Genomic DNA, 15250 nt, shown 5'->3' on the forward strand with positions numbered 1-15250 from the left:
TGGTCGTGAAAGGGCCATGTGTGATTTTAGCAGTTCATGAGATACGCATGGCAGCATGTTTCCAAAAACAGTTTGTAGTTTATTTTCTGTTCCGTTTACCTCAGCTACAAAAGTTTCACAGGAAAGTAAGGTAATTTTTTTTTTTTTTAAGAATTAAGCAACTGTAAATCAGCATGTGACCTTTATTTTGAAAGTTTCTGGATGTTTTACACTGCATTTGTGTTTGAATTCCTGTCTGGCTCGATCTGAACTGCTGAGCTTGACACTTTTGGAATCATAGTGCGTAAAAAATTCATCAAAGTCCAAGCAATGCTTCTGAGACGCTTCCAAAACGTAACACTTTGCAGCCGGTGAAAACACACCCATTCGCTTTGACAGCGGCCAAGTTCTGCGTCCTACTTTTTGCAGACGTTACGCAACGCTGACGCATCTGGCGGAAGAGTTTTCTATTTCCTTTCTGGGCTTGACTCTCAACATCAAACAATTTGCAAGAAAAAGTTCCTCTTAAGTTTTTAAGAAAGAGTATGAATTGTGACAACTTCAGCAACCAAAGTAAATAAAGGATGTGAACAAATAATTCATAATTTGGATGCTTTTTGACAAACTTGCAACAAAGAAGTATGCATGTGATGCAATCCTGTTTTAAACTTCTCTCAAATGTGTAATTCTGTGCAATTCCAATAGAATTTTTTTCCCATTTTCTCATCATTTTTGCTTTCAACTAGTCACTATCAGTCAAACCCAGTGCTGTAGAAACACATGACTGTGCTGCATTAATCACCCGTCGTCATATCTGGACTCCTAAGTTCTCTCGTCTGCCGAAACCAAACCTTCATTTCCAGGTTTTCTGCAAAGCTTGTAAAGCCCTCCGACAAATCCCTGCCTGTAATTACGTTAACACAGAACTCTGAGGCCCTGACAAACCTTTTATTTAAACAGTGATGCATAAGTGTGTGTGTGTGTGTGTGTGTGTGTGTGTGTGTGTGTGTGTGTGTGTGTGTGTGTGTGTGTGTGTGTGTGTGTGTGTGTGTGCGTGTGTGTGTGTGTGTGTGTGTTTAATTTCTCCATGCTTATTCTGTGGCTCTTTGATTTAGTGGTAATTCTTTAACGTGACTGAATTTGATGTTATTGTAATTATTCACCTGTTAATAATCCTAATAATCCCAAATTCTCCCGTGTTCATTTTTTAGAATAATGTTCTTCTTTTTATTATCTATTTGGCATTAAATAAATATATTAGTAGACTATCCATTTTATGAATTAATAAATAAAACAAAAATATTCCATGATTAAAATCATCCTTGGATGCAATTTTACAATTTTTTTTCTTATTTTGCATCTCAGGAATCTTGACCTTTAATCACAAGTAAACTGAAATTGTTTTAAATAGAGATCACCAATTTTAAACAATACTTAATTTCAATAGAAGGCTACAGGAATTTTCTCATTTTTGTAAACTGGCTTTGGTTTTCTGATCCATGCAGCTCAACCGAGCTCAACGTGAAGCCTCGTTCTGAGATCCAGCGCGTATTTTCCTCCTCTTGGGTTTTGTAATTTTAAACAGATGTTCTGGTGTTTTGAGTCGGGCATGCAGCTCTAGTTTCCCATCAGCAGTTTAAAAAACTGGCCAGCTTTTTTCTTCTTCTCTCTTTTGTCGTGATATTTTGAGCCATTGTGTTTCTGTGCAACTGTCAGACTGGTTTCAATATGTAATTGCTTATTTTTCTTTTTCTTTTCTGCTTGCTAAGTCTTGGGACTGTACTGTAAGTATATTTACCTTCTGTGCCACTGTTTGATTTTCCTCAAATGCCCCCTGTATCTTTCTTTACCCAATGTCTTCTTTTTTCCTCCAGCTTTTGTGTTTTGGGGCTTATAACGTGTAATCTAATAGATGATAAATTCAAGACATTCTAATGTTTTTAAGGTGAATTTATTGTGTTTGTCCTAAAATAACAATGACACTTTTGTAACACGTTTTTCAGAAAACTTTGGAGACAAACTTCACATTAAAGGAGGACTAGAATGTAAAGCTACATTTATCCTGTTGTTGTTGACTATAGGCAGTTTGGGGTGTTTAGCATAGTGAAAAGCCTGTACCATATCTGAGCTTCTTTCTTATGCAAATTAACAACATTGTAATGGCCGCAGAGAACTAGCTTGCTCTGAGAAAAGCAGGTTTAATCCATCATACGTTCCGACACACACCCTTAAAATAACATGTACCAACCTACATCATTGGAAATTTTTAAACATTGGTCATGGTAATGAACAACACTAGCCTGAGCCATTGCTAATGCTAGCCCAAGCATATATTAATGTCTGCCCAAGCTTCTGCTAATGGTAACCCAAGTGAATATTAATCTCTGTCCCAAGCTACTGCTAATTCTAGCATGAGCTATTAATAATGCTAGTCAGCGCTACAGCTAATGCTAGCCCAAGCTAAAATTAACGCTTACCCAAGCCCATGCTAATGCTAGATTGAGCTACTGCTAATTCTAGCATGAGCTATGGCTAAAGCTAATCCAAGCTACGACTAACGCTATCCCAAGCTGCAATTACCATTTGCACAAGCCACTGCTAGTGCTTGCCTGAGCTACTGCTACCATCCCTGTTGGATGACAGTTAAAAAAACAAAAAATGTTGGAGCACCACTCACGTTCCAGGATGTACTGGAATTACCCAGACTATAGATGAGTGCTAGATAAATCCCAGCTTGCCAGTCTGATCTAACTACATCTGCACACTTCCTCATCCGCGACACACACAGACACACCTGTCCGAAAGAGTAGCCCAATCACTTCCTTCTCCGCGCAAATACAGTCTATCGAGTTAATGATTAAATGAATTCTTGAATCATTCATAATTATGAAAAACAAATTTTCCTTCAAGATTGAAAGATTATTGAAATGTAAATATTTTTCTCTAATAAATCTTGTATTTATTTATTTTATTCTAAGGCAATTTGCATTTTAGTTGTACAACACAGAAGCAATTCATTGCTTTCCATGAGCAAAAAAAGCAAGAACATAAACCATTACAATCAACCTAACAACATAAAGCAGAAGATTTTAAAATTGCATTTAAACCACAAAATAAGATAAAAAAAGGCAAAGTTAAAGACTGAGTTGTTACAGTGCAGAAGGTGCATCATCATCATCATCATCATCACATCCATCATCATCATTGTTTTATTTATAAAGCACATTTAAAATCTAGCATGGGAGCTGGCCAAAGTGCTTCACATGCAAATGGAGAAAAGTAATAACCATAAAATCAAATAAAACAATAAAAATGCAAATAAAACATAAAAGGGACAGCTGTAGCTCTGCAGGGAGAGTGGGTTGTTCAGTAATCGAAAGGTTGCGGGTTCGATCCCAGCTCTGACCAGGGTATTCTGCTGTTGTGTCCTTGGGCAAGACACTTAACGCGCCTTGCCTGCTGGTGGTGGTCGGAGGGGCCGGTGGCGCCTGTGTTCGGCAGCCTCGCCTTTGTCAGTGCGCCCCAGGGCAGCTGTGGCTACATCGTCCGGTCCCCACCAGCGCGTGAATGTGTGTGTGAATGGGTGAATGACTGAATGTGTTGTGAAGCACCTTGGGGGACTGTAGAACCATAATAATGCACAATACAAATGCAGGCCATTTACAAACATTAGAGCAAAATCAACAATGTAAGAAACAATCATCCAAAGGCTGATGAATACATGAACGTTTTTGATTTTAAACTTACTAAAGTTAAGGTACTAGAGCTCTTCTCCTCCCCTGTACCTCTAGTCAACAGAGCGAATCCGTCTGCTCCCGTGGTTGCTTTCACCTGCAACGTTCATACATTTTGACTGAAACGCAGAGTGACAGGGAATGACAGAAGAAATGATGGGAATAGTTTGCACTTGTAGGAAATTTATCGTCTCATCGTGCTGTGTTTTGAAATAACAAGCAGACCATCTTTAGCTTCAGTTGACAGAAAAATTATCTGATCCTAACCAGTTCCTTATTAGAGAAATGGCTGAATGTTTGGCTGAGAGGACTGTGATCCTGGTCCCACAAGCAGGTCAATTCACAGCTTCTCCAGAGAATTAGAGATGATTATCCCCCTCTTAATCTTTGTCCCTTTGTTTACAGCATACAATCGCCAGCTTTGTGTCTGAAGGCTTCGCACTCTCTAATCACATATCACAGCTAATGAGACGCAAACATCCAGCTTTGAGTCCTCATCCTCTTACCGCCCATGCAGCTACACATACAAACGCATGAGAAGGCTGCAGAAAACAGCACTTCTTAGCCAAAATTCCTTCTTTTGCATAAAAATTGTTACTATTTAATTAAAATTACACAAAAAATTGTGATAACTACAACTGGCCTTATTCATAAAAAAATACTTTTATCTGCAACAAAAGAAGCAAGAAAAGCAAACTGAGTGGGGAAAAGTGATTAGCTGCTTGTCATTTCTCAAAGAAAGTGCATAAATAGTCGTCCACTGACCAATAGAAATCAGTGTTATGTTTAGAGAGGAAATGAAGAGTATCTGTTTCGGAGAAAGTTCAAACAAATGTCACCTAATGAAAAAGGAAGTTTCCTAATCCAGAACATCATATATGGAAAAACACTCTTTACGTAGATGCAGATTCTTCTAAAATGCTTGAAAGAAACGGTGAACAGCACAAATAATGCTACAACTGAATACAGTTTACACGAAACACACACACACACACACACACACACACACACACACACACACACACACACACACACACACACACACACACACACACCAGATTCAGCTTTAACAGAGCAAATCTGATTGATTGTCAGCATTTACTGAACAACTATTGTTATTGGCTTTGCCTTCAGGTCTTTATTACATTGTATTGTGCAGCTGTAATGATCATAATAAAGATATTGTCATCCAACCAAACACACACACACACACACACACACACACACTAGTCGATCTGGTTTCTCCACTTGTGGCTGTGTGGCGCTCATAACTCGTTGGATTTAAAGCTCTATGCCCATGGCTAATGGACCGTAGATGCAGCGCTTCTCTCAGATAAAACGTTTCCATTATTTAAAACGCGTTCTACCGTGAAAGTTGCATTTATCTGCAAAAGCATCAGCAGCGTCATCTGTAGGTGCAGACATTTCATTTTATTCGTAAGGTAAACAATATTTCTCTGTGTCAGCTAAAGTTGAAAATCTGGCTTTTATAAGGATAATTCACATTCAGAATTAGTTTTAATGTAGAACACTACATTTGAGCAAGTTTTAATAAGTTAGTCCATAATAAGTTGCAAGTTCTACATATTTTTGAATGAATCTACCTGTACATTTTCCCTCATCCTTTTTGAATGCATTTCCTGCAAATGTTTCTGTCTTGGGCTGCGCAGTGGTGCAGTGGTTAGAGCTGTTGCCTTGCAGCAAGAAGGTCCTGGGTTCGCTTCCCAGCCTGGGATCTTTCTGCATGGAGTTTGCATGTTCTCCCTGTGCATGCGTGGGTTCTCTCCGGGTACTCCGGCTTCCTCCCACCATCCAAAAACATGACTGTTAGGTTAATTGTTCTATCTAAATTGTCTTTAGGTGTGAATGTGTGTGTGCGTGATTGTTTGTCCTGTGTGTTTCTGTGTTGCCCTGCGATGGACTGGCTCTCTGTCCAGGGTGTACCCCACCTGATTGCCCGTTGACCGCTGGAGATAGGCACCCTGCGTGGACAAAGTGGGTTCAGAAGATGGATGGATGGATGGATGTTTCTGTCTTGGTCAAAATTTAACTTTATTTTTTTCTCTGTACCAAAACAACCTCACACCTATCCCTTGTTTTAATTTTAACATACAGTAAAAATGAGTGCAGTTTATCATTTTGAACAGATACGTGGTCCAAACAATGACATCTCCCGCAGTTAAATCCATTAATCATTTTACCTTGTTGCAGAGATATGAAGGAATTACCCAGTTGTGATGTACATTTAGACTTTTTTAGATAAAGTTAACACTGAAATGGTAATAATATTAGTAAAACAGCATTACTTGTTAAGTAAGTTTACATTTAAACACAGTTTTTAAAAGGCAGTCATTCTAATGAATTCCAATAACGATCAGTTTTTAATTAACTGTAAGTTTAAGTAGATCTTTGGATGTGTACACGGAAGTTGTAATATTCAAATTTAAAGTTGGTCATATAAAATAAAGCCAGAGACAAAAGAGTTCTTTAAATCCAAAATGGCTACTTTGATCATGAAAATGCTAAATAGATCAGCTATAGACCTTTTATTCTGATTTATTTCCATGTAATTGCAGAGAAGAACACTGCCATTGGCGTGTTTTATGCTGGTTTTGAGAGTTTGAGCAGGAACACGGTTTAGTCTGGTTCCAGATAAGGGCTGTGACTTGGGTAATTGGAAAGCAGCGTTAATAAGTTCATGTTCCAAATGCTTATTAATGAACTTTGTTTGCAGCAGTAATTAAGAAAAGAAAAGAAAACAATTAAACAAACCATTCTTCTCCAACCAACTTTTCTAAGCATTTTGTTTGTGGAACTTTTACAAATATAAATTGTTTTATTTCTGCATCGATATTTCACAAATTATTGACTTTGCCGATATTTAACCATTCACCCACCCTTTCCTTATTGATCACTAATCCCTCTTTCCCTCCTTAAGACATTCCAGATCAGGTCATCCGAGTGTTCAAAGCAGACCAGCAGAGCTGCTACATCATCATCAGCAAGGACACTACAGCCAAGGACGTCGTCACCCACACCGTCAACGAGTTCGGCTTCCTCGCGCCACCCGAGACGTACTCTCTGTGTGAAGTTTCCGTCAGTCCAGAGGGGGTGATCAAACAGCGGCGCCTCCCCGACCAGTTATCCAAACTGGCAGATCGGATTCAGCTTAACGGCAGGTGAGCAATGTGACTGGTATCCAACAGAAATTTGGTTGACGTGGAGGTTTGGAAAAAACAAAGCAGCTGGAGGAGTGATACAAGTTTTAGGAGTAGATCTTTTATCATCTCGATTGACTGATCCTGTAGACACTGGTCAGATTTAGACCTAATGGTCATATCTGTAGTGGCTAGAGAGCAGTTCGTTGTCACAGGACACTCTTCTGGAGGAGTGATTCCCACTCTGCTTCCCGAGGATGTGATTTACTTAATTCAGTTTACATTTCTCCGCTGCACCAGCAGGACTCCAGCTGCTTAGGAGCAAATGTCCTCACCTTTGTTCAGCTTCAGCAGAATGAAATAATAGAATATTGTTACTACAGACTGTATTAAAGTACGAGTGACAGTTTTATGTACTTGTGTTTCTGAAGATGTTTTCTGTACGTTTTAGTCCAGAAAGTCAACATTCTTTGTCTTGTTTTCCACTTATTTTAAGATGAAAGTTGGTAGAACGTCGAAGGAAACAACGTCTGCCCTAAAGTGGCTCCCTCCCCAGCTTTTTCACACTTTAATCCCATTCACCTCGTCTCCTGTGGTCCCTCTTCGGTCCCCTCCCAAGCAAGCTAGCATGAATTTTTCATCCTCGTGTCAGGGGCGGAGGCCTCTGCAGACAGCATGACATGTCTAGAATTATTCATTTGCACACAACCATCCGTGCTCTGCTTCGACTAGCAGCGCATGTTCCTGTCCATTCACAGATTTCCTAAAGAGTCTCTTTTATTTGTCCTTCAGATTTAGAGAAAGGGACATGTAGCAACAACGTTTTGATGGTATTTGGACATGCGGGTACACACATGCTGTGCAGGATGTGCATTCACGGTATTCAGTAAAGATTTGTGTTAACCAGAAGCAGTTGGGAGAGTTGTGTTGTGTCAGTCGTCCTCTGCTGCTGGTGATCGACAGGAGGTCTGGGAGGGGCAGGCTGAGCCAATAGAAAACCTTGCTCATGCTGCCAACATGCATATAAATGAAGAATGTGGATCTAAAGCTCAGAACACGACGGTCTGTGGTCTTTACAGCAGATTTGGGCCCATTTAGCACAACTTTGCTGATCATTAAATTCCAGTATTGTCTAATGTTTGTCGTTATGTTTGTTTGTCGCTCGTCTTATGGTCGTCTGTGTTGTTTGTTTGTCTCTTGTCTTGTGGTCATCTGTGTTGTTTGTTTGTCTCTCGTCTTATGGTCGTCTTTGTTGTTTGTTTGTCTCTCGTCTTATGGTCGTCTGTGTTGTTTGTTTGTCTCTCGTCTTATGGTCGTCTTTGTTGTTTGTTTGTCTCTCGTCTTATGGTCATCTGTGTTGTTTGTTTGTCTCTCGTCTTATGGTCGTCTGTGTTGTTTGTTTGTCTCTCGTCTTATGGTCGTCTGTGTTGTTTGTTTGTCTCTCGTCTTATGGTCGTCTTTGTTGTTTGTTTGTCTCTCGTCTTATGGTCATCTGTGTTGTTTGTTTGTCTCTCGTCTTATGGTCGTCTGTGTTGTTTGTTTGTCTCTCGTCTTGTGGTCATCTGTGTTGTTTGTTTGTCTCTCGTCTTATGGTCGTCTGTGTTGTTTGTTTGTCTCTTGTCTTGTGGTCATCTGTGTTGTTTGTTTGTCTCTCGTCTTATGGTCGTCTTTGTTGTTTGTTTGTCTCTCGTCTTATGGTCGTCTGTGTTGTTTGTTTGTCTCTCGTCTTATGGTCGTCTTTGTTGTTTGTTTGTCTCTCGTCTTATGGTCATCTGTGTTGTTTGTTTGTCTCTCGTCTTATGGTCGTCTGTGTTGTTTGTTTGTCTCTCGTCTTATGGTCGTCTGTGTTGTTTGTTTGTCTCTCGTCTTATGGTCGTCTTTGTTGTTTGTTTGTCTCTCGTCTTATGGTCATCTGTGTTGTTTGTTTGTCTCTCGTCTTATGGTCGTCTGTGTTGTTTGTTTGTCTCTCGTCTTATGGTCGTCTTTGTTGTTTGTTTGTCTTTCGTCTTATGGTCGTCTGTGTTGTTTGTTTGTCTCTCGTCTTATGGTCGTCTTTGTTGTTTGTTTGTCTCTCGTCTTATGGTCGTCTGTGTTGTTTGTTTGTCTCTCGTCTTATGGTCGTCTGTGTTGTTTGTTTGTCTCTCGTCTTATGGTCATCTGTGTTGTTTGTTTGTCTCTCGTCTTATGGTCGTCTGTGTTGTTTGTTTGTCTCTTGTCTTATGGTCGTCTGTGTTGTTTGTTTGTCTCTCGTCTTATGGTCATCTGTGTTGTTTGTTTGTCTCTCGTCTTATGGTCGTCTGTGTTGTTTGTTTGTCTCTCGTCTTATGGTCGTCTGTGTTGTTTGTTTGTCTCTCGTCTTATGGTCGTCTTTGTTGTTTGTTTGTCTCTCGTCTTATGGTCGTCTGTGTTGTTTGTTTGTCTCTCGTCTTATGGTCGTCTGTGTTGTTTGTTTGTCTCTCGTCTTATGGTCGTCTGTGTTGTTTGTTTGTCTCTTGTCTTATGGTCGTCTTTGTTGTTTGTTTGTCTCTCGTCTTATGGTCGTCTTTGTTGTTTGTCTCTCGTCTTATGGTCGTCTTTGTTGTTTGTTTGTCTCTCGTCTTATGGTCGTCTGTGTTATGTTTGTTTGTCTCTCGTCTTATGGTCGTCTTTGTTGTTTGTCTCTCGTCTTATGGTCATCTGTGTTGTTTGTTTGTCTCTCGTCTTATGGTCGTCTGTGTTGTTTGTGTGTCTCTTGTCTTATGGTCGTCTGTGTTGTTTGTTTTTCTCTTGTCTTATGGTCGTCTTTGTTGTTTGTTTGTCTCTCGTCTTATGGTCGTCTTTGTTGTTTGTCTCTCGTCTTATGGTCGTCTTTGTTGTTTGTTTGTCTCTCGTCTTATGGTCGTCTGTGTTATGTTTGTTTGTCTCTCGTCTTATGGTCGTCTTTGTTGTTTGTCTCTCGTCTTATGGTCATCTGTGTTGTTTGTTTGTCTCTCGTCTTATGGTCGTCTGTGTTGTTTGTTTGTCTCTCGTCTTATGGTCGTCTGTGTTGTTTGTTTGTCTCTTGTCTTGTGGTCATCTGTGTTGTTTGTTTGTCTCTCGTCTTATGGTCGTCTGTGTTGTTTGTTTGTCTCTTGTCTTGTGGTCATCTGTGTTGTTTGTTTGTCTCTCGTCTTATGGTCGTCTTTGTTGTTTGTTTGTCTCTCGTCTTATGGTCGTCTGTGTTGTTTGTTTGTCTCTCGTCTTATGGTCGTCTTTGTTGTTTGTTTGTCTCTCGTCTTATGGTCATCTGTGTTGTTTGTTTGTCTCTCGTCTTATGGTCGTCTGTGTTGTTTGTTTGTCTCTCGTCTTATGGTCGTCTGTGTTGTTTGTTTGTCTCTCGTCTTATGGTCGTCTTTGTTGTTTGTTTGTCTCTCGTCTTATGGTCATCTGTGTTGTTTGTTTGTCTCTCGTCTTATGGTCGTCTGTGTTGTTTGTTTGTCTCTCGTCTTATGGTCGTCTTTGTTGTTTGTTTGTCTTTCGTCTTATGGTCGTCTGTGTTGTTTGTTTGTCTCTCGTCTTATGGTCGTCTTTGTTGTTTGTTTGTCTCTCGTCTTATGGTCGTCTGTGTTGTTTGTTTGTCTCTCGTCTTATGGTCGTCTGTGTTGTTTGTTTGTCTCTCGTCTTATGGTCATCTGTGTTGTTTGTTTGTCTCTCGTCTTATGGTCGTCTGTGTTGTTTGTTTGTCTCTTGTCTTATGGTCGTCTGTGTTGTTTGTTTGTCTCTCGTCTTATGGTCATCTGTGTTGTTTGTTTGTCTCTCGTCTTATGGTCGTCTGTGTTGTTTGTTTGTCTCTCGTCTTATGGTCGTCTGTGTTGTTTGTTTGTCTCTCGTCTTATGGTCGTCTGTGTTGTTTGTTTGTCTCTCGTCTTATGGTCGTCTGTGTTGTTTGTTTGTCTCTCGTCTTATGGTCGTCTGTGTTGTTTGTTTGTCTCTCGTCTTATGGTCGTCTGTGTTGTTTGTTTGTCTCTTGTCTTATGGTCGTCTTTGTTGTTTGTTTGTCTCTCGTCTTATGGTCGTCTTTGTTGTTTGTCTCTCGTCTTATGGTCGTCTTTGTTGTTTGTTTGTCTCTCGTCTTATGGTCGTCTGTGTTATGTTTGTTTGTCTCTCGTCTTATGGTCGTCTTTGTTGTTTGTCTCTCGTCTTATGGTCATCTGTGTTGTTTGTTTGTCTCTCGTCTTATGGTCGTCTGTGTTGTTTGTGTGTCTCTTGTCTTATGGTCGTCTGTGTTGTTTGTTTTTCTCTTGTCTTATGGTCGTCTTTGTTGTTTGTTTGTCTCTCGTCTTATGGTCGTCTTTGTTGTTTGTCTCTCGTCTTATGGTCGTCTTTGTTGTTTGTTTGTCTCTCGTCTTATGGTCGTCTGTGTTATGTTTGTTTGTCTCTCGTCTTATGGTCGTCTTTGTTGTTTGTCTCTCGTCTTATGGTCATCTGTGTTGTTTGTTTGTCTCTCGTCTTATGGTCGTCTGTGTTGTTTGTGTGTCTCTTGTCTTATGGTCGTCTGTGTTGTTTGTTTTTCTCTTGTCTTATGGTCGTCTTTGTTGTTTGTTTGTCTCTCGTCTTATGGTCGTCTTTGTTGTTTGTTTGTCTCTCGTCTAAAGCCTGATTTATGCTTCTCCGTCTGCGTCAGTGCGGAGACACGCAACGCCATTATCCGTCCTTGCGTAGGGCACGCAAGTACGTATGGAGTCGAGCCCACTTTTTTAAACATCCGTCGAACGAAACGGATTACACAAGCTTGTGATTGGTCAGGACGCCGCTGTTGTTTACAGCGCCGCCATTGCAAAGAGAGCCGAGGATAACTAGCGGCAGACACGGAGAAGCTTGAAGAATACCTCGCGAAAAAAACTCTAAAAATATGAACATTTCATTCACCCGTGACTGGAGGAGTGAAAAGATGCGCAGCAAGCGTTTTATTTGTGGATGGAAATGACAGGAAACGTGGGTTTAGAGGTGGGGAGCGCATGAAGAGGTGGGAGAATGAGAGACAAATATGTCCGTGTTAAAAGTCTCTTATATACACAAAAAACACAATATAAACACACGATCTTGGACCGATACATGACAGGATACCACAGAACAGCGCTACGCACTCTGTTGTCCTGCCGGGCAATTGCTTTGCAACACTCCAGGAGACGGAGAAGTATGAGAGCAAAACACTTCCGTCAATCCGTGCGTGTCTGTCCCTTGCGGAGCTGACGGAGAAGCATAAACCAGGCTTTATGGTCGTCTGTGTTATGTTTGTTTGTCTCTCGTCTTATGGTCGTCTTTGTTGTTTGTCTCTCGTCTTATGGTCGTCTGTGTTGTTTGTTTGTCTCTCGTCTTATGGTCATCTGTGTTGTTTGTTTGTCTCTCGTCTTATGGTCATCTGTGTTGTTTGTTTGTCTCTCGTCTTATGGTCGTCTGTGTTGCTTGTGTGTCTCTTGTCTTATGGTCGTCTGTGTTGTTTGTTTTTCTCTTGTCTTATGGTCGTCTTTGTTGTTTGTTTGTCTCTCGTCTTATGGTCGTCTTTGTTGTTGGTTTGTCTCTCGTCTTATGGTCGTCTGTGTTATGTTTGTTTGTCTCTCGTCTTATGGTCGTCTTTGTTGTTTGTCTCTCGTCTTATGGTCATCTGTGTTGTTTGTTTGTCTCTCGTCTTATGGTCGTCTGTGTTATGTTTGTTTGTCTCTCGTCTTATGGTCGTCTTTGTTGTTTGTCTCTCGTCTTATGGTCGTCTGTGTTGTTTGTTTGTCTCTCGTCTTATGGTCATCTGTGTTATGTTTGTTTGTCTCTCGTCTTATGGTTGTCTTTGTTGTTTGTTTGTCTCTCGTCTTATGGTCGTCTGTGTTATGTTTGTTTGTCTCTCGTCTTATGGTCGTCTTTGTTGTTTGTCTCTCGTCTTATGGTCATCTGTGTTGTTTGTTTGTCTCTCGTCTTATGGTCATCTGTGTTGTTTGTTTGTCTCTCGTCTTGTGGTCATCTGTGTTGTTTGTTTGTCTCTCGTCTTATGGTCATCTGTGTTGTTTGTTTGTCTCTCATCTTATGGTCGTCTGTGTTATGTTTGTTTGTCTCTCGTCTTATGGTCGTCTTTGTTGTTTGTTTGTCTCTCGTCTTATGGTCATCTGTGTTATGTTTGTTTGTCTCTCGTCTTATGGTCGTCTTTGTTGTTTGTTTGTCTCTCGTCTTATGGTCATCTGTGTTGTTTGTTTTTCTCTCGTCTTATGGTCGTCTTTGTTGTTTGTTTGTCTCTCATCTTATGGTCGTCTGTGTTATGTTTGTTTGTCTCTCGTCTTATGGTCGTCTTTGTTGTTTGTCTCTCGTCTTATGGTCATCTGTGTTGTTTGTTTGTCTCTCGTCTTATGGTCGTCTGTGTTGTTTGTTTGTCTCTTGTCTTGTGGTCGTCTTTGTTGTTTGTTTGTCTCTCATCTTATGGTCGTCTGTGTTATGTTTGTTTGTCTCTCGTCTTATGGTCGTCTTTGTTGTTTGTCTCTCGTCTTATGGTCATCTGTGTTGTTTGTTTGTCTCTCGTCTTATGGTCGTCTGTGTTGTTTGTTTGTCTCTTGTCTTGTGGTCATCTGTGTTGTTTGTTTGTCTCTCGTCTTATGGTCGTCTTTGTTGTTTGTTTGTCTCTCGTCTTATGGTCGTCTGTGTTATGTTTGTTTGTCTCTCGTCTTATGGTCGTCTTTGTTGTTTGTCTCTCGTCTTATGGTCATCTGTGTTGTTTGTTTGTCTCTCGTCTTATGGTCATCTGTGTTATGTTTGTTTGTCTCTCATCTTATGGTCGTCTTTGCTGTTTGTTTGTCTCTCATCTTATGGTCGTCTTTGTTGTTTGTTTGTCTCTCATCTTATGGTCGTCTGTGTTATGTTCGTTTGACATGGTTCTCTCATTTTTATTTACATAAATTCAGCTCGATCACATCACCAACTGTTGCCGCGGCTCTTTCCACCTCCTCCGTTAGCGTTGTTGTGCAATTTGCAGTTGCATCTATGCCAACACTTTGCTCCTGAGGAGGGCCCATTTTAGGTCCATAATAACCCTGTGAGGGGTTGCACTCCAAGATGACCACATTACAGCTCCATTAGAGTGAAAGCAGTAGTGTTAGGTTTCATAAACAGAAGAGAGAAGCTGTGCTGCTAGAGGCCGTACCTGAAAACTTTAGTTTATCCGGCTTAAAAGTGCTGCTGCTGGTGGTCGGAGGGACCGCTGGCGCCAGTGTTCGGCAGGCCTCGCCTCTGTCAGTGCGCCCCAGGGCAGCTGTGGCTACATCGTAGCTCATCATCGCCAGCGTGTGAATGTGTGTGCGAATGGGTGGATGACTGATTGTGTTGTGACGCGCCCTAGGGGGTTGTAGAAGGTGCTACACAAATACAGACCATTTAAAATAATTCTCTTACTTTGAGTCTCATTATCTATCAATATTAAAGTGGTTTTGCACTCCCTAGTGCTAATTTTTAAAGCTTCAACTATTAAAACTTTTCATTCGTCTTGCTTAGTATTTTTGCTGTTCCACCTTTCACCTTCTCACTCTTCCCCTGCTGAAGATATTACCTGAAGAACAACATGGAGACAGAAACGTTGTGTTCGGACGAGGATGCCCAGGATCTCCTCAGAGAGAGTCAGATCTCTCTGCTGCAGCTCAGCACTATGGAGGTCGCCGCCCAGCTCTCAATGAGAGACTTTGAACTCTTCAGGAACATCGAGTCCACAGAGTACGTTTATGACGATGGACTCTTAGTGCACTGAAACACAAACATTGAAAGGGAATTCTAACATGTTTTGCAAAACTGAGGATTTTTCAAACGCATCTCCTTCTTGATTTCCAGGTATGTGGATGACTTGTTTAAAATTGACTCCTCGGCTGGATGTGGAAACCTTAAACAGTTTGAGGAGGTGATAAACCAGGAAACTTTCTGGGTCGCCACGGAGATCTTAAAGGAGCCCAACACCCTCAAGAGAATGAAGACCATCAAGCACTTCATCAAGATTGCCCTGCACTGCAGAGAGTGCAAAAACTTCAACTCCATGTTTGCTATTATCAGGTCAGTGCATCATTTAGTTGCAGTTCTCATTTTTCATTCTACTTCTTCTCCACTGACTTGTTTTTGTCTTCTGGCTCTCTAGAGACACTATTTTAGGTTCAAAAAGAACATCTAGTCACTTTTGCTTCTTTTGATGCAAAATTTTGTATCTGAAATTTGGTTTGAAGGAGACATATTACCACTCTTTTCATTGAGTTATAAAGGTTCTATGGTCGACACCAAATGTTTCCATGAAGTTCTTTGCAAAAAATCCCTCACACATTTATCTATTTCAGCAGTTTAATTCTTGACAGTTTCAGGCCCTTCCAGAATGAGCCATTTACAGATCCCTACTCAGGCCGCTATGAG

General features: G+C 40.7%; 1 protein-coding gene across 12 annotated transcripts in view; it reads left to right on the forward strand.

Moving 5' to 3' along the window:
* LOC107386829 (rap guanine nucleotide exchange factor 6) overlaps window positions 1-15250 on the forward strand; it is a 153487-nt gene that overhangs the window by 122851 nt on the left and 15386 nt on the right. For 8 of the 12 annotated variants that reach the window (XM_070555838.1, XM_070555840.1, XM_070555829.1 and 5 more), the window contains 4 exons: window positions 1749-1763; window positions 6652-6892; window positions 14405-14572; window positions 14687-14902. In XM_070555838.1, the coding sequence (XP_070411939.1) occupies window positions 1749-1763; window positions 6652-6892; window positions 14405-14572; window positions 14687-14902 (640 nt within the window). The remainder of the gene's footprint in view (window positions 1-1748; window positions 1764-6651; window positions 6893-14404; window positions 14573-14686; window positions 14903-15250) is intronic. The other 4 variants (XM_070555836.1, XM_070555839.1, XM_070555832.1 and 1 more) reach the window with 1 other exon arrangement.

This window comes from Nothobranchius furzeri, chromosome 10 (genome assembly GCF_043380555.1).
Source record: "Nothobranchius furzeri strain GRZ-AD chromosome 10, NfurGRZ-RIMD1, whole genome shotgun sequence".
In the NCBI taxonomy this organism is placed as follows: Eukaryota; Metazoa; Chordata; class Actinopteri; order Cyprinodontiformes; family Nothobranchiidae; genus Nothobranchius; species Nothobranchius furzeri.